Genomic DNA, 24,516 nt, shown 5'->3' on the forward strand with positions numbered 1-24,516 from the left:
ACTTGCCCTCGCCAACAGTGAATGAAACGGCAGTGTTGCTGTTGTTGCTTCGCTTGCTCATATGTGTTGCTGGGGCTTTGCTGGGCTCGTCTGGAGATGGGATTGTTTAACTCGCATTGAGCTGCATGCCTGGTGCATAAAACAAGATATTACTTTTTGTTGTGCAGCCACTACTCTGACAATGTTTTAAGGGAAAAAAAAATGTGCATTGTCAAACATTATGGTAAATCTACAGGCTTCCGGTAGCGCTGTGTTAGACTCTCAAATGCAGGCGCAAGTGGCAATATCACTGGGAACACGTGGAGACACCACCTGCTACACTGTCACTTCCATAGGGCAAGGTTCCACTTGACATCCCACTGGTGGCTAGTGCTGTAGTAAAACCTCGTTAATTCGGCTCCCGTTAATTCAGAAATTTGGATAACTTGGCCTGCTCACTTCCTCCCTTCAAAAATGTGCATAGGTATATGGCAGCAAATTCTCGTTAATTTGGCGCTAAATTGTGTGCGCACCGGTTAATTCGGACTGGAGACAGGCCGAAGCTGCCACGGAAATTAGTTTTCGGAGTACGCATAGCTACAGCCCTCATTCCCCAAGAACCGGACACTCTGGAAACTGCCATTTACGGAAGACTATGCTGCTCTGTATTTAAAAAAAAATAATAATAAAGGTGTGTTTTAGGGTTTTAGGAGCGCACATCGCTACAGCCATCATCTATCCATTCATAACTTCATTCCTTTAGCGTACAAAAGGTGGCACTTGCTACTGCAGTTTTTCTAGTTTCCCGGGTGACGAGCGCGGGGAAGGTTGGATAGCGTGGTCGGAACGAGGTGGTTTGTGTTGTGTCTGTGTGTGTGAGAACAGGTGATGCGTCAATTCGACGTCAGAAGAAGCAGTCTATCAACGTACATTAGGAATGAAGCACAGATAATGGAAGCTTTTGAAGGTGACAAATTTCACTCAAGTCGGAAGCATTTGCGAACTGCAGCCCACCTGTCTCTGGAGGACACATTGTTGCGGTGGATCGCTGCTGCACGTGATGCGAAGCTCCCGTTAAGCGAACCATTGATCTGTGCACAAGCTGAGACCTATGCCTTTCGAATAAATATTGATTCATTCAAGGCCTCAGAGGGCTGGTTTGCACGTTTTAAAGACAGACATGGCCTTTTTTTTAAAGCCTTGTGCAGTGAAAGAGGTGAAGTGGACGAATACGTGGTTAAAGACTGGCAGTACGTTCAGCTTAAAGGTCCCCAGAAAGGGGTCACCAAAAAGGGTAAACAACGCCATAACACTGATAGTTATTGAACCACCCATCATTCTCCCGCAAAAATTTTCGATCTAGCTTCTGCAACACCAGAGATATCGGCGATTAAAAATGACCCTTCCAATTTTCCCTCTCAACTCGTACGCCGAAGGGAGCCATAAAAAAACAAAGAATACAAGCAAGTTCAAAGCTCCGCCCAGACATACGTCACTTCGACGAACTTCCGGTTGCCGCGCGCTCGCTCTCTGGCGTACTCCGCCAACCCGTCCTCGCTTGCACACGTCTGAGGAGTTCGCCAGTTCGCGCAGCGACGGTTAGTGTAACCGCGAACCCGTGGTTATCATATGTTACACGGCGGACCAAACAATGGTTGCACCACTAACCGCGGTTACCGCAAACCGAGCTTGACGACGTCATTAACCGAGGTTATGACGGCGTCTGTTGACGGAAGCTACTCGTCGGCGCCCGAGTGCGCGAAACGTACGAGCGGGTCTGCTTCACAAAGTTATTCATTTGCCCACTGTATCACGTTTAAAGATCGATGTATAGATTACGGTGCCGCCCGACGTCTTCGATTACGGCCGACAGCGCAGCGACTGCGTACTGAAGCCTTGTCGTGCCTCCAGTATCGTTTGAACGGCTTTTTGCTGAGCAGAACGCCAAAAAATACGCGGCCTTAGCTATGAAAGTACACGAGTTTGCAACGCTTGCAGCACGGGATGCCGCGAGCAGGCTGAGGTAGTACGTTACACAATTACCGCGGGGGTGGAACGTGCGAGCGCGGCGAGCGCCGGCGCCGTGCGTGACCGTCCCTAGTCGTCACTAGGCCTATTGTTTCGCTTCGAAGCCGCGGCGGTCGACGCTTTGGAACATGATCAACGCTGTCGTAAATCGCCTACTTATGAAACTGCCTTATAGTGATTCCTATCCTGCCATAGTAAAATAATTATAGGATTAACTCTGCCGACGCATTAATCGCAGAGCTAGTACGAGCAGACCGGATCAGCCGAAATGCACCAGCGGCAGCTGGCTTGAGCAGAAACTAGCTTGTGTCACTGCTATCGCTCTTACCAGCAATTTGCTGCTGGTCAGCGATCCTCACGAGGGCTTCATACTTGATATTCGGCTCAGTATTCCAGACGCCAACAAAGTTTAGCACGCTTTATTTCGGACATCGGTGCTAACGATCCGCCGTGTCGTTCGCGAACGGCATGCGGGAGGAGGGGCCACAGCGGCGGTGTTTACGGCGGTCGAGGAGGTGCTGCCATCGTGCGGTGCTTGACCGTGCTATTGACGCCTCGTCGGACGACACTCCGATACTCCTGAAACCACGTTATATAAATAAGATATTTGTAAATGCAGCTTCGTTCTGCCGATCCCTGCGTCGCTTCGGTTGTTGCACTTAATGGGCAATGGCCACCTAACCGATAAGGGCGGCAAGCTGTAACAGCTCGCACAGAGTTCGAGCAGACGACTTTCGCAGCTACCGGAAGTGTGTTCGTGACGTCATGGTTGCAGTGACCGCAGCGAATGGCAGCTTCTAGCAAGCCTTGCCAGTCAACCGACCCGTGACGTTACGGGATTAGGAAATAGTTCCATGCGACACCGCCAAGCGACATTTCCTCTGCGCGAATTTCAAAAAACGCTGTTTTTAAAAATTAATAATAAATCGCTGGCTTTGTTCCAAGGAGTTATACTTTGCGTTAATGCTCAAAAGGATGTGTTCTACACACTGAACACGTTTATCAGTGGTTTCTTGGGGGCCGTTTCCGTGGACCTTTAAAGTACACGTGGCAGCCTACGACCCGAGCGATGTTTTTAACACAGACGAAACTGTGCTATTCTTCAAAGTGCTTCCAAGCACGATACTACTAGTTACATTCAAAGGGGATGCATGCAGCAGCAGAAAAAGAAGCAAGGAGCAAGTGATCGTGTTGCTGGCAGCCAATATTACGAGAACGGTGCGCCTACCACTTCTGGTCATCGGCAAGGCGCAGAAACCTAGATATTTCTACTACGTTAACACCTACCAGTGGAGTACCGAGCAAATCGCAAAGTTTGGATGATGTCGGAGCTATTCCGTGCCTAGCTGCAGAACCTCGACCGACGTTTCAGCGCAAAAAAATTCAAGAGGCTGTTCATTGTTGATAACTGCACCGCGCACTGCAATGTCTTCAACCTGCAGGCTATCCGGCTCATGTTTCTGCCTCCTAACAATACCGCCGCACTTCAAACTATGGACCGAGGCGTTATCCAATATGTAAAAAAAAAAAAGAGCATTGTAAGCAAGTGCTGGGGCATATGTATCTTTGCATGGATCGGAAGCAGGCGAGCATTATCACGCTGCAGAGTGCCATACATATTCTGGCTCACGTGTGGGCTCACACGGCAACAGAAGTGGTTGCCAATGGTTTTAGGCAATATGGATTTGTGCAGTCTGACACAAGCTTAGGGCCTGCAGCGCCAGTAGCAGAGTACGACGACGATGAGTCACTCGTAGGCCTGCTCCCCGCTGAAGTGAATCTCGCCGAATACACTTTCATCGATGATGGCGCTGTTATCGCTGGCCATTTCAGCTATGATGAAACAATCAGCGATGCCCTCAGTGTTGCGGATGAGGCGTCCGATGAAGAGGGCTTGCTCGATGAGCACGGCCCATGTGATGAGCCCCCGATGCATCGTAACCGCTAGAGAAGTCGCATATCGTACCGCTAGAGAAGTCGCGGATGCTTTCGCAGTTTTAGAAGACTTCTTTTATGATGCTCCTGGCAACATGCTCACCTTGGAAGGTTTATCCCATGTCCACAAACTGGTCCTCACTGCCGAGCTTTCCACGAAAAAGCAAACGAGCATTACTGGCTTCTTCACGAAGTAAAGGTATGCAATAGAAAATAATTCACAGGCAGTTTCTCTTGCTCATTCGATAATTCGGCATTCGGGTAATTCGGACACCTTTTCCACTCCCTGAGATACAAATTAACGAGGTTTTACTGTAAAGTAAAAGGAGTGTAGGGGGTAAGATACACTGTTACAAGACAGTTAGCTGCTGGAAGTTAACCACAGGCCTGTGCGAAAAAGTTTAACACAGTTCTCCTCCTGATTCAAGAGGAGGTTGTCCTGGTCAGCCATTAGGGGCACAAAGACCTGGGAAAGGGGTCCTTTTCAGCGAGAGTAAGGATGGCTAAAGGGGAGAAGTGGCCTGGTAAACAAATAGCTTTAATAATTTAGTACAGTTTTCCAACATATTTTTCTGGCTCTGAAAGAACTGATGAGTAGTCCAAGAAATAGGTAAGGTGCATTTCCAGAGTAATCGATGCAAAGGATCATGGGAAAATCATCACACCTGCTGCCACGACTAAGCAGTTCCGAATTTTTTCCCCCTACCAAGAAGTGCAAAGTAATGTGGACAAAAAGGAACATGCTGCACAGGATGGATGCTAACTAGTCTTTACTTTTTCCTGTGTTGTGTGTTTCTTGTCAACTTTTCTTCATGCTGTTTTCTGCTAATAGCACTGCACCAAATATCTCAAACCAAAGTCATGATTCCCATGTTCATTTGCGTCGTTGCAATCAGTGTTGACATTGTTTGCTTATGCGACTGACTGTGTTGCATCATGGCAAGGCCAACGTGACTCAGCTTTGTGGTGTATTCTCGTACTAATTGCTGGCTGCACTACAACCAAAATGCATATGGGACTAGGCTTTCTGTATGCATGCCGCACGTCGTGCCAGAACACGTGAAACACGGGGTTGCTCGTACGTGTTGCTTGCACATTGCAAGTACACGCTTACCTTTCAGAGTTGTCTTTTTCTGCACTGATGGCGTGCACGTCTGCTGTATACATGCGACAATTGATGTTGCAGCACAAGTAAAAATTAGAACGTTACAAGCATGTGTTGTGGCTGCTCACCGATACGGGCAAGCAGGGGAAGAAAAATCAAAACTGGAACCCCAGGTGGTCGAAATTTCCGGAATCCTGCACTACGGAGTCCTCATTGCCTTAGTTGCTTTGGGACGTTAAACCCCACAAAACAAAACAAACAAACAAAACTGGAATCATCTAGCAAATGGTCTCGCCATGATTCCTTTTGTTTCCTGGGACACTCGTCTCAGTCATTGCACTTACCCAGAAACTTGGGATTTTAAGAGATGGACCCAAAACGAATTAGGAAATTTGCCTTTTCTAGGGAACTAGGGATAAAACAAGCTTTTATGAATTTTAACGAGTGTCTGCTTATGTTGTAAGTTTTGCACTTCTAAGTAGTATCTGCACAATGCCACATGCCTCCGGTGCCAACATCTGTTAAGGGTTTAGCTTTAGTTAAACCCGATAGGTTGCGTAAGCAAAGCCAACGTAGCTTCTCTTTCTGATCTTTCTTCTTCTTTTTCTTCTTCATTCTCTTTTTCTATATCTTACTGAAATGGTTCAGAACGGCATGTGGGCTGAATAGGAGGCCTGGTGAATCTGAAGTACAGTTGTTGTTGCCTTCGCTTTTTGTTCCGAGCTTCTGTAACAGCTTTTCTTTTTGTTTGTTTTGTTTAGTCCTATGGAAAAAATCATATTTGCATAACAGAAGTCGCAAAAGCAGATGAGGGGTGGAAACAAATTCAGGAAGGAATGGTGGTGATGATCATGGAGGAAGAAAAAAACTAGGAGGGAGCGCGGCGGCGGAAAAGTGAAGCCTAGTCATAAAAAATATCGTGGAAAGAATCATGGGAAATTAGCCGTCACGTGATACGGCAAGCGGTAGCCGGTAGCTGGTTTCGGTTGCGGTTTCGCACGCTTCGCTCTGAAGGAATGCCTTCGCGTGGCCTTCGCTACGCGACGCCTGCGCTAGCAACCTGAGGGGCGCGCTGCGAGCAGGCAGTGGATGGAACTTTGGACTTTTAGATGGGCTGATCCCGTGGGGGCTGCCGCCGTCGTGCAGTGCACCCGTGTATTTCGCGAAGTACGGCTGGGTCCCCTCAGCTGCGCCACATGAAATGCTTGCGGGGCTCGGTGCACAAAGACGAAGCACGCGAGAACAAGAAGAACGAGGGGACGAAGCGCTGATCATCGATTCGTCCTGTCGTCCGTTGTGTTCTTGTGCTCTGTCTTTGTGCGCTGAGTCCCGCAAGCTAGCCCAGAAAGTACTGCCATATGAAATGCTGCGTGCCGGCCGGGATGCAAGAACTACACGGATATACCTCGGGGCTGTCGCTCCAACGGTGAGTATCCTAGCTGTTATGCGCACTCCTCGAGAAACGAAACGTTTGTTTGTCAGGGCATGTGTATGTATTGTTCGAGACGAAAATCGTTAGATTCATTTAGGAAATGCAGACCTCAAATACACACATTGTTACGCTGAAGCCAGTTCCCCAGGCATCCAATGTCGAATTCATAGTCTCCCTGACGATACCAAATATGAAAAGGCCACCTGTAGTTCCCACTAGTGTGCCTATAAACACGGAGTACAATGCAATAATTGTAAACAAAGTAACTTATGTGTTATGACGAGACGCACAACTTTCGGCAGACCACTCCGATAGGCTTTCTGCGGGGACATCCAAAGTCACTAAACAATATACCATGTACCCTGCTGCTTTTGAGTCTGGAAACTATGTTGGCTAAATTCCCAAGAATCATTGCACGCAAGAGAGAAAAGGGAGCGGCGTCAGAGGAGGTTGGCTTGCGGAGGTTGCGCGCGCTCCCTCCTAGTTTTTTTCTTCCTCCATGGTGATGATCCAGCATGCCATTTTCTTTTCTTTTTTATTACGAAAGCAATACTATTCCAGGTTTCGAGCCTTCAGCGTACTGCGGCTGGTAGCCACGTCTTACCCACGTGACACTAGGGTGTGGGCTGGCAGCAGCTGCCAACTTGGGTCTCTCGTTTCACATGGGACGGTTATGTCAGAATCAGCCTGCTAGGACCCTGGCATTCACGCTACCCCTATAGGCGACTAAGGCACGTTCATACGGGTTGGTTAAGAGCGGGGCTTGATATGTGGGCTGAGGAAGAAGAAAAAGAGAACACTCAGTCACCCGCAGCTAATGCTTTCGCTCAACATTTGGTTCAGCAGCGTTGAACCCTTGTAATTTTTTTTTCTCCTTTTTTTTTTTTTAGCATTGATCCAAGCCTGTCCAGCTCACTTATTTGTACTATTGCTGTCAGCTTCCAGTGTGAAATAGTTTTACACCACGTAGTAGTCACTTTGTGAACAGCACGAAACTGCAATGGTTGCCAGTGCCTGTTTATTTTGTTGTTATATTTCTATTCCCTAGTTTGTGGCTACCAAATGAATAGAAAAAGGACGCGGGAGGGGGAGAGGGGGGAGTGCAGGGGTTGGAGATCATTTAACTCTTTCGCTACCGCGGAAAAATGGCCGATTTTGGGTGCCTGGAAACAAAAATTATTTCTTCAAGAAACGCTCAATGGATTGCGCATCGCAATGTACCAAATTGTAGCTTATTATTTACACTTTTGAATAAAACAATTTCCAGAGTTGCGTGTGCAATAGATTTTGAAAGTTTATTTTCTATATATGATGAGAACACAAAAAAAGAAGACAAGCAAAACACAAATAAGCGGCGACACTGAGCCCAAACTTGATTAGAAAAAAACTGAAATATACAAACTGCTGCACATGTTCGCAGCTGTCATTCCTGCAAGTCTCAGCTTTGTGAAAAAATCACTACACTTTTCATGGCCTTTCAAGTCAAGGGTCATGAGAGCTGTGCCACTCTGAGAAGCAGTCACACGAGGAAGTGAAGCAGAGGTATATCTGGCATGTGCTGCACATAACATTTGTTCTGAGTTCTGCTTTTGTTTTCTGATAGCAGAGCTTGCAGTTCCTCCTTTTCTCCATTTTTTTCGGTTGGTGGCGAATGGGCTCTATGGGTGGAATGGAGGCGTGGCCTCTGAGACGAAGTGTCGCTGTCCGAGCTGAAATCTGACGTTTGTACGTCATTCTCAGACTCATCACTGCTGCTCTCATCGCAAAAAGCGGCATCAGAAGCAGCAGACGTGCTCGGTTTTGGCTTCTGCTTTTGGCGAGCGCGGAGCGAAACGGACGCCATGGTCGCGGACCGACGCTCCTATGCCCTGTCAAAGTTTCAGCTTTCGCGACGCCCCCTCACGTTAGAAATGCAGAAAACAAAACTGAAAACGAGTTAGTTGCAGAAAAACAAACTAGATGGCGCAGGTTGTCCGTGAAAACTGGCTTCAATTTTTGTTTGGCGGCATTTTCAAATCGTCGGACATATATGTCTGATGGCCTATGGCGCGGTAGCGAAAGAGTTAAGATGTAAAGTGCCTCCACCTTTTTTTCCTTTATTTCTTTTTCTTGTTTTTCACCAAAAGAGTGCGTAGGCCACTCTTGATCATTGCAGTGGGGACGTGGGGTCATTGGACTCCACAATGTTTCTTTTTCTCATGGCTTCCTGAAGGTACGGTACCAAGCCAAGAGAGGTGCTGGTCGAGTACCGTGCCTCAACCGGTCAGTCAGCTGCGAGCATTGAGGTGCCCTTGATCAGCAGTGTCACGAAGACGACATCGCAGGGTCAGGAGCTGGAACGGAGGCAGCGCAGCATTGTCAAGGTGCTCTATGACCTGGGTGTCTGGTGCGCACACTTGGCCATCGAGGTCATCATGGAGGAAGTGAGTCTTCTCGCTAGTTGGGAGCTCTCCCTCTCTTCTCTCCCTCTCTTCTTGGGTTCCTGGGGTTGTGACGGTGGTCAGCAGCCTGAACTCGTCGAAGTCTCTCCCTCTCTTCTTGGGTTCCTGGGGTTGTGACGGTGGTCAGCAGCCTGAACTCGTCGAAGAAGGCAGAAACAAAATCGGTGAATGTAAAGCCTGTTTATTGCAATGAAAGCAATGTAACAATACTGATTGAAAGCAGTATATGCCTGGTGTTCCATCTAACTGGTGCTAAGGGCTACAAAAATTTCAGATAGGACAGGGAAACCAGGTGCATACAGCTGCTAGCCGTCTGGGGTACCACAGGCAACTTTTTGTTTTTGAAATAATTACTTAAGTAGGTTAATTTTCTAACTTAGTTAATACCAACTTGAGAAAATGAATTTGATTTGCAAAGTTGGAGAGTGCCTTCAGAAACCCCAATTTCATTTATTTGCGATAATGAAAGTCGCACATGCATCTTTTTTCGAGCTTTAAAGGAAGCCCGTTAAATACAAAACCAGTCATGTACAAAAGCAGTCATGTGACAAAGCACATTTTGAAATCAGCTGCGGCCGAGGCTGCATGGTTTGCAGCAGCAAGCTGATATGTTCATGGTGGTTTCTTCGTCTTGAGTTAGTCGGCGCATGTGACGCGCACGCTGCGGCGAGTGTGGTGAGCTGGCTGAGCAGGCTGCAGCCATCGCCAACTTATCAGCCTAACGCTGGAACTGGGTGGTCGAGTTATGGCCACAAGTTATTTTGGTTCACTCAATCGGCAGTTAAGACGAGCAAAGTCATGGCATGCGAACGTGCTCGAGATTGTTTTTGTACTTCTTTGGAGCTTGGAAAAAAGACACACCTGCGACTTTCTTTATAGCATATTTATTTATTTTCGATACTGCCAGTGTCAACTGAGACCAAAGCAGGCGGGCAAACAAATACAAATATAAATTGGGTGGGAGTCTCTGAAGGTGCTGTTCAACTTTTCAAATCACATTTATTGCCTAAAGTCAATATCGAATAAATTAGAAAAATAACCTTTAGAAACAAAAAGCTGCCGGTGGTGCGCATGATGGTTGGCAACCGTTTCCCTGGCTTATCTAAAATATAAATTTTTTAACCCTTGGCAGAAGTTGGCTGGGAGACCTGATACATCATATTATTGGTGTGTTTTTATTCTGTACACTGTATTCTGTCTTTGCAACGTAGATGCAGGAGCGCTGTTGCGTGGGGTAAATCTTAAAGCTGGGAGGTATGTGGCAAGCCTCCTTGGGGAAGCGAGTACGGAACTTCATTGTTGTTGCTGAAGTCCTGACTCTCTCATGCTGTGCATTGCATGTCATTGTCTTCATCAGCTTCCATCCATGTGCAATGAACTCGAAATCTCTACTACTGCATTACTTTTTTAATTAAGGTGCATTAAATGTTCCCAAATTTTGTAATTCGCTTACCACTAAGGCCTCCAGATAGTGATTTTGCCAATCTTAGCCTGAAACCTGAGTTTGAAACCCTGGCCTCGAACAGAAAGGGAAGTGAAATGTGAGGTGATTTTACACATTCTTTGCGTTTGGCCAACTTGGTTAAATCAGCTGTAATTTTTCTCTCTAGCAAAAATTGCCTTTTCTGGCTTTGTTGATGGTTGTGGGGTATCCAAAACGTACCATATCTACTCAATTCTTAGCAGCCCCTTTTTCTCGCATTTGAGACGACCGAAGTGGGATGGGGGGGACTAAGATTGTAACTTACTAAAATGAAGTCCTTTCCTTCCCCCCCTTTATTTCCCAGCTATACCTCGACAAGATGGTTGCAAGAAATAATCATATATTTGGCAAACAAAGTTAGGAAACTTCTGCAAACACGACTGCAGCTCTACTTCAAAAGCTGTAGCCTGTTCTCCGCAAATTCGTTCCAGCTTTCGTTACAGCTCTCAAACAACTTACACCAAACCTAGCGACGTACGTCCGCGATGCCCATGAAACTTGCCAAGCGCCACCGATACCAGACCCATGTGATAACACGCTGAGTTATCGGGGTTGCTTTCAGCCGGTCTTCGACCATATGTCGTCTTTTGTCTGAACACAGCAACACATGAAGACAGGTCATGTCTCGTATGCCTTGCCACCTCAGTACTCTGACAGCTTGAAGACAAAAAGTGAGCAAGCGCACCTGGCAGGCGATTTTGGATACACGCACTTTCTTGCAGAAAAGGGGGTGCATTGATTCGCGAAAATATGGTGCTTATTGTTAAGAAGTCTTAGCCATTTTTGTTCTATGAGATTGTTAGAAATTTCGAATAGCGTGCATGTACTAACATTGACTATATGATTCGCAGCACGCTTTTCAACTGTTCAAAGTAAGTATTTGAACCTTCTTAACCTGCTGTTGACGCATGCAGTGCACACGAAACAGCCCACCGTGCTGCTCGTTTTTACACGCACACGAAAAAAAAAAACACAAGTTTCGGCAGCACTGTGAGTTGTTGCCATCCATTGACGATACGTAAAAGTAGCGTCCAACAAAAATATTCGTGAAGCACCATCTGAATACAGCTTTGCAGACAATCAAGCAAATAGTGTGCCTGGCCTGCTCAGCGATTAGCTGCTTTTGGCAATGAATGGCTTACTTAATGCAAAGAGCCAGTGTTTTGGTGGCGACTGAGAGCTGTCGCGGCAGAGGGTTTGCACGTGTGTTGGTTAGAAAACTGATTGCAGCAAGTGCAAGCCGGCGTCCGCAATCTTATTGTTTGTGATCACTGCGATAGGAGACTAGGTATGCAGATAAGGGACAAAGGTGTGTTGCAGTGGTTTATGTTTTTTTTTTCTTCCCGGTGACCGGTCTCATCCTTCACAACTTGCGTTTATTGGAATCTGGTTCTTATCCTTGGCCACGAAAGACAAGAAATTGCTTATGAGAGAAGCGTAAATCTTGAAACCAGCCTTCTCAGCCTACACTGCAGCTGCTTAAAGTCCTTGGAACCAGGTGGCGCGTTCGGCCAGACGGATTAAACCTAGCTGAATCTCAGGGGGGTTTGAGCTCAGCAGTAGTCTCCAAATATTCTTCTGTTTTTGTCACTTGATCTGTCTTGGATTTCTGGACAAGTCCATACCATGCGTATAAGGAGTTTGCATCTACCTGAGATTTGTTCCGGGTACCACAGGCTAATGGTAGCCGGATGGCAAAAAGTTCTTGTTTTGTAAACGCTTCCAGACGCTTTCAGTGTGTTATTTGTGAGTAGGTATTTTACCGTTTAGTCAGCAATGCTCAGTAATTTCTTTATAGCTTACTAGCATGTCCCTGCTCATAGTTTAAAGGGATACTAAAGACATCCAAAGATGGTATGCAAATCTAATAAACTACATTTGGTGACACTGTCGCCGCATATCCGGCAGCAAAACATCGAATAATTGCTGAGATATTGCGATAAGAAGGTGAGGTTTTTTCTTGTTCCCGCCGGTCGAATTCAAACTGTGCCCTCAGACTACGTAGTCGGAGTTGAGTGACGCACACTATGACGTAAGCGGAGACTCCGTGATAGCTAGCGAGCCGGCGTGGCCCGCGGCGTCGCATCCCTCAAGGGTCAACATGGCAACAGCGTACTCGCAATGACGGCCACAGCCGAAATAAATAAAACGATGAAGAGAGTAATTTACCGAGCGATGGGCCCATAAAGGAAGAAAAAAAAAAAACATAGAGCGCTTGTAATGTACAATACTTTACATGTTTCTCAAGCTTTTGCGCTCCTTCTTGCACTGTGTATGAACAAACCGAGCCCTCGGTCATCGCAACGCTTCCCGACATGTTTACATACAAATAAGATTTAGTTACCAGCAAAATAGTGTCCTCGCTGCTGCGCTTGTCAGTTTTGAAGCTTCGTCGCACTTTTTTCCTTCAAGGTTTGTGCTACAGCTCTGTGTTCAGCGAAAATTACGTCCACGGTAGCAGTGCATGACTGAAGTGCCGGCGCCACTACATTTGCCAGCGCTGTGAAATTCCACATGTAAAAATGGATCCAGTGCACAATATAGTGCGCATAGGCATCCAGAACATTAGTTGCAAGACGTGAGAGCAGGCAGCATGCGCCGATGGTCAAGCAGAAACACTTTGTTGTAAATGGGGCCATGACATAAAAACCAAAAATATTTCCAAGGTTCCTGTGGCGCGGCATAGCCGAGCGGTTAGCGCCGAACGTTACGGAACAAGCAGTAGCCAGTTCGAATCTTACTGCCACTGGCAGTTTTTTCTTTTTTTTCTACAAATTGATTTTTTTTTTACCTTTTGTAATGTATTTCTGGTGCTTCGTTATTTTTAGTTTTTACTTTTTACCCGAGGCCCTTTTTTTCGCCGGGCGACGAGCGCAGTATATTGACGCTCTCCTTGGTATGAGCGGCAAGTATGCCCCTTTTGTTTACGACGCCTGCAAATAGCACGTTGAAGGTCTTGTTGACGCAGTATGTTGGTCAGATGTGCCATGATTTAGTGAACAATTGAATGATAATGCGTTTTTCCTTCGGTACTTAGCATATGTATGCTTTTCGTGGTGTACGTAGCTGCAGTCGAGCGGTCAGGTCGCAGTCGAAGCGGCGACGGCGGCGATATGCTGGCGCAGAAGTGTGAACGAAGGAGCGTGTCAGTGGCAGCGGATTTTGCTCTCTCGTGCCTCCGAATGCTCAAATGGGAACCATCAAGGTGCATCTGCTGCTCCAAGCTCGTAATTCAGGCGCTGCAGGTCCAAACAAACTATCCGACTGCGCACGAAATGCCTGAACCGAAACATAACTAAAACTGAGGTGGGCGCCTGTGGCGCCTCCAAGTATATTTTTGTATCTGCCTTGCAACGTTTACGTTGTCTTTTCGCCGTCGTTTACGTATGATAAAAGCGTGTTATTATATTCGAGACAAAACCTATGACCGCATTCAAACGGGCAACGTAATTCGCATTTGTCAGCCTCCGTGATCCCTAGCGCGTCACGTGGTTTGTAGTTGCGCGTTTCGGCTGTGGCGGCGATACCTGTATTTCTGTTCTTTCTCTTTACTGCCTTATAACAGCTCTGTTTTCAGTAAGAGTGGATTTTTTGTAATCAGGAATTAGCATTCTATCGATGCAAGCCCACTTCAGTTTTCTCTTTAGTGTCCCTTTAATGAGGGCCTGAGCTTACCTGGGAGGGGCGATTGTGGGCGAGCTCATGGGCTACCTTATTTTCCTGGAGCTAGGAGTGGGCTGGGGCCTCACCTCGACACGTTTTCAGCATCCTTTTTGCTTGTTGGGAGGCCCTTCTGTTGAGAAAATTTTCTATCACTATTTTTGAGTTGTGTATGTATTTCAGTGTCTCTTCTATTGAAAGGACAATGGCCGCCTCATCAGCCGTGTCAGCTGCGCTTGTCCTGACGAGCCGCTTGTTGCTAGATTTTGTTGATCGTCTGTTACGACCGCAACCATAACATGCCTGTTCTCGCACTTGGCGATATCGACATAAACCATGTCCCATCTTCTTTGATATATCCTCTGCAGCATTTCCGTTCTTTCGTTCCTTTTTCTCTGGTGATGCTGTGGGTGTATAATCCGTGTCAGTGCAGGGAGTGCAGTAGCCATCCTAATCATTATATTGTAAAATAGCGTGAACGATACAAGGGACCGAGGAAAGAGAAGACACAGGCACTCGTCGTATCCAGGCACGGGAGCGTCTTGCTATCGCCACAGCCTACCACACCTTGTATGAAATTGCAACACAGTCTCATGCTGTGCAGTAAACCTCGTCTTCAACTGCAAAGCAATCTTGCTCCGTGCATTAAACTTCGTCGTCTTGAGAAAGTTTCGCCCCTTCATTTAACCTAGGTCAATACGCAATACACGCACGCATTCTCGGCCATTGATCAATTAGAAGCCAGGCTAGCCCGCTGCCAAAAAGCTTACCAAGCGTGGAAGCAAGCCAAGATCGAAGCGGCAGCAGCGACTGCAGCTGATGGCTAATGGTCGTGAAACTTGGTTCAAGGATATTTGAACCTCTACAATTTTTTTCATCTTTGCTGGGAAGTAATGCTGTAATAATTTTTTAAAGAGTGCTGTAGAAATAGAGCACAGTATGCAACATACAGATGTCACGGATTTAGCTCCCACTGATGGTTAAAGTGATGGAATTATCTTCTGTTTCAAAGTTTTTTTGTAATGAAGCAGATCCCACTGTCTCTTTTCAGGCTCGTCGAATGCTCGAAGGTCTCGATGACGGAACAGCCCTCGGCGAGGTGGAGGGCTGCCTCGAGTGGTTTGACACAATGCGGAAGAGTTGTAGAAAATGCATCGAAGAAGTTGTCAGTGCTGACCTTGTTGAGCACCCATTGCTGGTGCTGTCTACGCCCAAGCTGAGGCGTCTCCTGGAGATCCTATGGGAATTCCGACCTCGACGGGCTGAAGCAGGTGGCAGCGGTGACAGCATTGTGCCCGAGGCCCCTGAGTCGCTTTGCGGCATCATCTTTGTCAAGGAGCGCATTGTCGCTCGTGTTCTCCGAGACTGGCTTCGCGAGCTGGCGGCCAAGGTTCCTAGGTATGATGGCATAGAGCTGTGTTACTACAGTCATTGTTGCCACAGTTTACAGTAATTTTTAAAGCATTGCTGTGAACTAAATAAACAATCACAGGAATACGGACAGAATAGGACAGAATACGCTTCTGTCCTGTCTTTCCTTTTCCTGTCATCGTTTTGTTTAACGCATAGCACCTCTTAATGATCATGTACCAGCTAGCTCGTCAGAAAGCTTTACCACAGTTGGTAAGTGTCGTACTGAACAGGATTGTGGTTGTGAGCATAATTTGTTCAGAGCACGGACCTTCAGTTCTCAGTGTTATATCGAAGGAAAAGAGGCGCCATGTTCTTTTGGCCATCATAGGCGCGTCCAGGGTGTCCCAGGAAGTTGACAATTTGTCTTGGTTGGAGCTTGGCAGAAAATAGCGATTCGCTCTTAACGTGTGTGAGTTTTCTCAAAAAAAACTTGCAAGAAATGGCTTGCTAATTTGCATTTGGGCCTTACGCCAAACACTGTAAGTAAGGCAGCAAAAAAGTGCAGCCCCGAACATTTAAGCGCAACTACGATTCTGCCACACAGTCCACGCTTGCCGTTTTACACTACCTTGGCCAAGTACGGAGTGAAATTTCCTCGCATTTTTAGAATGTATGAAACACTTTGTAAAAGGCCCGCCATGACTGTGCCAAATGGCTTCTCTCTTGGTGGCTTGTAGAAACCCTGTGATATGGACAACATACGGGTCGTCGAATGTCATTTACTAGCGTTGAAATTTCAAACAGTCTGCCTGGAAACTTAATAAGGTTTATCCAACTTTGATTTTCCTTGAAATGCTGCAATGATAATAATTTGCATACTTCACCTTGCATAATATGCGCGCCTGCATTTTTTTTCTGGTCAATTGTTCTATGCTGCGTTTTATTCGCACTTATGATGGGAATGCAAAAAGGCACTTCATTTTTGGAATATGGAGAGATTCTGCATAAGCACAAGGTAATGCAGTTCGATAGGTCTTTGGATACCTTACAGAGTAGTTTCTTTTTTTGCGAACTCATGAATGTAGCTTCAACGCCTGGCGGGCACTTTTGTAAAGTGGCTATAAACCCGTTAACTCGAACTCTGATAATTCAAAATTTGGGGTTAATACAGATAAATTTCCAAGTTATGCTGGGCCAGCCATATTTTCATTGAATTTTAAAGCCACCTAATTTTTACCACTGTTTTGGTTAATTTAAATGTTTTTTGTTTTGCTTCAATGCTCTCGCTGTGTAAAAGGGCGGCGGCTGAAGTTGGTCTGACGCGTCGGTTTTGCGGTGCTGTGTGAGATGTAAATTCGGCCCCTCCAGCTGGTTAATTCTGAGCTTTGCTGCCAGCTCATGGCAGTGGCAGCTATTGACCCTGTATCTGCGATCGAAGCACTGCTGTATGCCATCAGATGTTGATTGGCACATCAGTGTTTTTGATCGTTTGTTATTTGAACTTGGCAATGTGCTAACGTAAATGGGGGGAGGGGGGGCAGGGCATGGCATGGTTCTGAAAATTTAGTTGCTTTCAAGCCGCTACACATACTAGATGTCCTGTGGGTTCTTTTGAACGTGCCTCTCCTTCCAGTGCTTACATGCTCTTCTCACGCTGAAAATGTGTGTTTATCACGGACTGCTCGTGTCCGGTGTGGTAAAGCCTCCTTATGTGGACGCAGCTGCTCGTGACGACGCTTGCGTCCACTACCGTGGAGCAGTTCTGCCTTGATGTTCCCAACAAGAGGATTGCAGTACAGGGATGTAGAACTGTGAAAGATCGTCACCGTCACACAGTTCTCACTCAGAAGTAGAGACGGCTAGTGTCTGCTTTTTCGTCGGTTAAACTTTTGCTGGGGTGTGAATCGTTTTTCGAAAGTCTTTTTGTTGCCACTCCTTGGTTCATTCTTCAGATAATTTAAACTTCTTTGCAATCCTGCAGTCCGTTGAGGCCCTGGTTAATGTTGTTTCGCTCTGTTTGTAAGCCAGCGTATGGCTGACAGCTTTATGTTTTGGTAGTTCCTGCAGGTATGTATGAAGAGAAGTAGCACCGAAATATGGTTTTCATGCATAGATAGATGTTCATGAACCAAATCACACTTAGTCTTGGATCAGATTAACACCGCCTCATAGACCACTGTTCATATATGACCAGTGGGTTTTGACGCACTGCCGATGGCTGATTTTCATGTGTTGGGGATACGTCACCTTATCTAGGCAGATAGTATAAGTGATGGTTTGTTTTCTATGTGGTCCATGTTCACTTTTTTTTTCTTTTTGCCGGGATGTGGCGCAGAAGAAATATTTATTCGTGTCAACAAACAGGGCGTGAAGGCCATGCCAGGACACGCTACTAATTAGGCATCATTAGTATGATTCTACTACTTCTGCCGTGGAATTTTTAGATAACAGCAGAGGAGTCTGAAGACAACTTCATGGTCTCTCACTTCAGCTTAGAGATGAATCGGTCAAACATCAGCTTGGAACTTGGAGACTCAACAGCAAGAGCTGGCATCTCCTGAACTTGAAGTATGAAACCCTTGCAGCAACATCAAAGGGGGTTTGAGCACCTAGCTTTCAGAACCTCTTTGCGTAAGTGTAATAAGAATCTAGATATGTATTCTACCTCTTGTGCAGTGCGTATCACATTTCTCCAATAATATGTTGCTGTATTGCTACTGCTGGCTGCAGTCAAACCTTGTTACGTTTTTAGTTAATGTGATTTTTTATTTCATGCAATTAATATCACAAACAATAAAATATGTCATAGAGCTACTATTTTTTTCCATGTAATACATTCCCGTATAATATGATTTCCTGGTAGGTACGCTCAAAACTTAACCGTTCTGATCTTAAAGGGCATTTATCATGCCCAAACATGTAAGCAGGCCAAGCTTGGGAGAATGCAACATTGACTCTGTTCACAGGTATGCCTACATCGTGCCAGAGTTCATCGTTGGCCATGGGGCCAACCTGCAGCTTGGCTCCAAAGAAGCTGGGATGTCTTTCAGGAGGCAGTGCGTGGTGCGTCCGTATGAAGGCATCTTAGTCATTTCTGTACTCGCTGCACTGATTAAGCATGGTACAATATCTTTCTCTGATAAGCGCTGCCGTCATCTTAGATTGAACCAGCAGTGCAGAAGCTGAGCCTCCGGTCTCAGCTTTCAGATGCTTTAATGTAAATTGCAAGTATTTGTACCGGAAGCTTTGTAACACTCTCATGTACGATTCTAAAAATTTGGCGTAGACAGGGGCAAGCATGTCGGCTCTGACACCTTCAGAATACAGGATTTGTATTCCAAGTTTGCTTCGTTATTGAAAGTGTCGATATGTCCCCGACCTCATGTTATCTGATTGGGGGGACACACCGGAACTGGATGTCACCACCACTTCCAGGTTCTGAGCAGCACTTTCAATAATGATGCAAACTCGGAATATGGACCCAGCTTTATTCTTGGTGACAGGTATCGTTTAGTTAGCCAGCTTATAGTCATGAATGTGTATGCAGACGACTCGCAAGCACAAGGCATGCCTCGTCTGCTCTTTCAGGTGTTGGAGCAGTTTCACCGCCAGGAGTGCAATTTGCTGGTGGCAACGTCAGTGGTGGAGGAGGGCATGGACGTACCCAAGTGCAGCTTAGTGGTACGCTTTGACTTTCCCGACGACTTCCGCTCGTACATACAGTCCAAGGGCCGCGCCAGGGCCCGGCAGTCGCTGTACACCATGATAACTTCCAGAGACGACTTTCCTGTCAACGGCGCCAACCTCCGCAACTACCTTGCCATCGAGGCGGTGAGTAGAGCATTACTTGCAATGTTTGCAAAGGCTGTGAGTCGTGCTCTGCAGGCCTTAAAAATAAAGGGGCTGCTTTTTCGAGTATGAGGGACCAGTATGCTGTGTAATTACATCTTAACCTGCATACATCAGACTCCAAGGAGCTTACATTGTCACATGCTATTGTCACATGCATACTGTCACATGCTAAAGATCGTATTGCAAAAGTTGTCTGCTCGAGTGCTGCATGCTCTGCATGCGGGAATCCCTGAGCTTGATGCTTCTGTTCGCGATGTTACCCGAGAAGATGGTGGCGTCTGACCGAAAGTTCGCGTCGGCGCCTGAGTGCGAAAAGCGCGCCAGCTGGTCCGATTCAACATCGTACCGATTGTACACTTCTGCTTCAGATCATATTTCAGGAGCAGCACATAAAATAGACGGCGTCAGCCTTCTTCTACCGACCGACGGTGCAGCAACAGCATACTGTAATCGCGTCTCGTCTTTTCTGCATCGATTATTTGTGCGGCGTGTCGATAATTAAATGGAACGTGCATCAAAAAATGTCTGCCCTCAGCTGCTTCGTGAAAGTACACAAATTCACACCGGTTATATGCAGCACCGGATGCCGCCAGGTTACCGCAAAGATGCCGTCCGCGAGCCCTGTGGCCGGCGGCACTCGGCTGTGCGCTTCTCCCTGACCGTCGCTACGCCTTGTTTGTTTTGCATCAAAGCCACGGCCGGCGGTGTTTTCTAATCTGTCGCTTCGCTGCCTCTCTAGCATAGCCGCTCGTGTGTTCCTGTGCGCAATTCTTGCATGTAGCTGCGGAAATTGGCGACAACCTGCACTGCCTAACTGCATATGCCGAGCTGCTTTGCTGATGTTTCGCATCGTCGATCCTGGCTCGGACGATGCGTACGAGACAAAACACGCATGCACTTCACCGTATTTACTTGCATATTGCTCGCACGTTTTTTTACTGGAAATTCATGCTAAGTTGGGGGGTGCAATAATTATGCGGGGAAAATTTTGAGTAAATGTTTTGGAGGGCTAAAAACACATTTAAATAGGTGTGAATCGGGATTCTTAGGTCAGCTATTGTAAATATAACATAAGATTACTTTCATGCAGAACTTACCCTTGTTATAAAAGTACAGGGTCGCCAAAAGCACAAATTGTTAAAGCACTTTATGTACTGCATGCAGCCTCATCATCACTCCCCGTGTTCCGTGGTATAATGCTTACAGCAGACCATACAGTTCTACTCTTGATCAGAGACTTGATCCGAGTCCGTATCGGCACAGCATTCGTTGTCTCCAGTAGCGTACTATGCAGAACCTGATGACGTCGAAGAGCCTGCTAGTAGCGCGGTTGCTATGCTGTAGCCCATACTCGAAAGATTTCAGCTTAAAAGCAGCTGTATAACTTGCGAACCACCTCACCGCGATGCGGCACCAAGAACACTGTAGACGGTGGAACAAAGCAAGCAACACGGAAGGAACGAAGGAACAGTGACAACGAGATGCGGAGACACCTCACCAAATTGCGACTATGACATCATGGCGGTAAAAAAAAAAAATGCAAGCATAACTGATGATGATGATATACCCGAGCACACTATCGCCGTCTGGTAGCGCGTGCACACAACGAGACCAGTTAGGTTCAGTAGCGCTCCAAAGATGGTACTTGTTACTACTAGCAGACGACTCTCACGGTGGTAATATTGGTGGTGCGATGATTATGCGAGGAAAAAAAAAAAGATTTTTTACGCCCAATGTTGGGGGTGCAAGCATTATGCGAGTAAATACGGTACTCACTGGCACTTACTAAACGATGTGCGAAAGCACTTAAAAACAAAAGCAAAAACACTTCACTACCTTTTTGATCTCTATCATTAAATTCGCAGATGAGTAATTCGTGCTCACCTGTAATCCGACATCCAAACTTTGTAGCAGTCTCTTGAAATGGTCAGCCCATCTTACGCCGATGATATCTGTACATTCCACGAGATGCCTCTCGCCGACCGTCATGAAAGCGCTCGTTCTGGCTAAAAACGACGACAGCACGTTTGCACGAGTGCAACTCGCACACTCATCTGCCAGCATCAATGCAGACTCATTGCTATCGTGTCAACTCCGCGAGGAGACCATCCGCCATTGGTCAAACCGCAAAAGATGGTACCAAAGCTACAGACACAGTTGACTGACCGGCAGTGCGAGAGAAGCAAGGGGTCTTGTACAAAGCCGTACTCGGCAGGAGTGCATGCTAATTGGCGTTCAGTGGTACAGGGATATGGAGGGAAGTACTTCACCGCGGTGGCCGCGGGTGTGGACAGCAGCCTGCCCGCCTGCAGGCATGCGTTCGTGAATGACCTTAGTCATTCAGGCTGCTGTCGCACGCAATTCCAAGAGGTCGACGCTCGGGGAAAACTGGTGCGACAACCAGAAGTCTGTGAGCCGAGCATCACCAGATGGCGTTTCATGGGCGAGGCGGAGTTCGCGAGCTGTTTTCTTCGTTTTTTTCTGGTGTCTCCAAGTGTTAAGTTGAGGGAAGAGAGGAGGAGCGCCATTTTTAATTGCTGATATCTCCAGCGTTAATGAAGCTAGCTGAAGAATTCTTGCGATGAATTGACTTGTGAGGGAGTACCTGTCTTGCAACCGATTTGCCTTACCTCATTTAGGCAATTCAGTCTTTTTAAGGGCAGGCAGGAGTGCACTTAAAAGTGGTGTGCCATTTGACGTATTGTATGGCCGCAACACTGCATTCGACATGTCATTGCTGTCTTCTTATGCAGTGGCACTGGATTTTCAAGGGAACAACCTGTGTGTTTGATATTTAACAAGCCGAACTGTGAACTGCGAGCCTTATAATGGGCCTCATTTTGAGGTTCAGAAATTTATTGCAAACAGTACTTCAGATAATGAAGTTTTGCCACAACCTTCTGCTTTGCAGATCTGGCTCCCATCATCTGTTGATGCTACTGCACTCTCTTATGATTTTCTGTTTGTTATTGTTGAAAACATGTTATCGTGCCTGTATGAGGGAAGCAGTGAGGTCATTTATGAAGGATCGCATTCACACGGGGAGAATGTTTGCCATCACCCACACTCTTTATTTGGAATGTTCTCTGTTGCCTTTAACACTGTTATTTTGATTCCAGTGACTTTCTGCTCACTGTTACCATGTTTCCTTCTTTCATCTTTTGGGACTAGGGTGTAAGTTTATCTGTGGAACAGTATTGCTTGTAGTCGTGATTTAGCTGTCCTACACTAAAGTCACAAGTATCAGTGTCACTGCGCAACAGTATGCTTAAATTTTTTGTGCGTTTCACAGGAGACTCGAACAGCGGAGGTGCAATGGGCAGGAGACGTCGCAAGTTTGATGGTTTACAACGCAACCACCATCTTGCTTCACAAATTGTAGCACAGAATATGATGTCTTCATATTTTGTGGGCTCAGCCTTGTTTGGTAAACTGGTGCAACTTCTTGTTCCGCTCCTTGTTGTGTGAAACAACCTTGTCTGAAATTGCGATTCAAGGTATGATACTTGTACATGTGAGTTGTAAAACTTGGCAGCTGTGTATATCCGCAATGGGTCACATGATTCTCTCAGTCACAGGATGAGTGGGTCATCATCAATCACGTGACGTAATGGGGGCATTCACATGACTTGACAAGTTACGAACATTTTCATTAATAGTTCACCATATATGTCAGCATCACACACACCTTATATGTCATGCACCCTTCCACAACTGTCACCGACACATCTGTCACATCATGTGAATGCCTTTTTCGTATTATTTTTTTTCACTTGTCTTTGTTTTGTTTTTGTTTTTGTTTTCTGTCTTTTACAGATATTGATGACCAGGTGCCACGAAAGGGCGGCACCACTGAATTCAGAGGTGGTGCTCAGCTTTGCCATAGACCAGCTGCTGCCCCCATACATGCCTGTGCAGAAGGACGGGGCACCTCGCATCACGCTGGGCTCTGCCATCGGCCTCGTCAACAGGTAGGCAACCCTGTATGCCATCTTAGGAATGCCATCTCTATATAAAAGTACCCCCAGGGGTGGGCAAATATTCGAAATTTTGAAAATTAACTGTGTACATTTGTTGTTCAGTTCTAAAAGCCGATACAGTTAAGCCTAGTTATTACGAAATTGTAAAATATCCATGAGTTTTCATAACATCTGCGTTTTCAGTTTTTGTGTCAAGACTCAAAAGAGCAGTGCAGAATGAAAACCGGGTTAAGAATTCAATCTAAGGGAAACCACCTTGAAAGTGTACGGTAAAACGTAGTTACTCAAAGTTATAGAAGCGGTGAAACATTTCGCATTCGCGTGACGTGATTGTGATAGCAGCCTCCGCTACGGCTTGCGTAAAGCGTCTACGAGAGAGCGGGGAAAGTGAACACCCCTTAGAGAACAAATTCTCTAAAGCGTGTTGGGAAAGCAGGGCTGCAGAGGAGTCAAGAACATGGGGTAAAGAGTATGTGCATTCACATCGCCGACAGCAGGAGGCGCCTGCATCTTCACGCATGTTCCCGTTCGTACGCCACTGTTGCCCCAGGGAACCGATTGTGTCTCGTGTCACTGGCGCTCTCCGCTGTTTCCACTACCGATGCGCGAGAGCTCACAAGCAACTGCGTGGCTGTGATGGATGCACACTGCTCGCCCCGCATATTTTTTTCTTTGTCTTATTTCTTTTCGCTGCTTTTCAGCACAATTTATTTGTAGTACCGCGTTCCAAAAGCAAAAGCAGTGGCGGCCGTTCTGTTTGCCACATAGATACGCCGTTGGCACTTAAACATGACGTGTATGTCAGCTGTGTTCGCTCGCTGCTATCATACAGAAAGCCACCAAGCACTTGACAAAACTGGGATAGAAACATTGTTCTCACTTTGGTTCCATCACAAATGCAGACATCCATTGTGCAGATATTCAGTAGATAAAATTACTGTAATGCAAATGGCTTTCGGCTTGTTTTTCAGGTCCATTTAGTTTATTTCAAACATTTTTTTTTATGGTCTCTTGAGGGCCGCCTTAATGAGAGAGTTTACTTTATTCAGCAGTGATATGACAGCTCTGCCTGGTTTTGTGCATTTACATCCTGTGCAGTAAACTGGTATACAGAACCCTGCATAAGAAACAGGCTGCGGAAGTTAGGCACTATAATTAACAATGCTGAGCTTATGGGTTTATTCTGTAGTCAATGGTCCTGAGTGGTCGCGTCACAGTCAGAAAAGGTAATTTCATTTGTACCGCTTTTGGAATAGGGTACGCATTTC

The 24,516-nt window shown here is 46.3% G+C and overlaps 1 protein-coding gene across 1 annotated transcript in view; it reads left to right on the forward strand.

Annotated features, from left to right (window-relative positions):
- The window catches only part of LOC146176591 (endoribonuclease Dicer-L-like), an 85,770-nt gene that overhangs the window by 7,495 nt on the left and 53,759 nt on the right, over positions 1–24,516 (forward strand). The window contains exons 6-10 of the mRNA XM_084582844.1: positions 8,692–8,902; positions 15,115–15,461; positions 18,383–18,479; positions 19,005–19,247; positions 23,085–23,239. Coding sequence (XP_084438970.1) covers positions 8,692–8,902; positions 15,115–15,461; positions 18,383–18,479; positions 19,005–19,247; positions 23,085–23,239 — 1,053 coding nt within the window. The remainder of the gene's footprint in view (positions 1–8,691; positions 8,903–15,114; positions 15,462–18,382; positions 18,480–19,004; positions 19,248–23,084; positions 23,240–24,516) is intronic.

The sequence above is a fragment of the Amblyomma maculatum genome, chromosome 10, assembly GCF_055883805.1.
Source record: "Amblyomma maculatum isolate TAMU_Amacu chromosome 10, ASM5588380v1, whole genome shotgun sequence".
In the NCBI taxonomy this organism is placed as follows: domain Eukaryota; kingdom Metazoa; phylum Arthropoda; class Arachnida; order Ixodida; family Ixodidae; genus Amblyomma; species Amblyomma maculatum.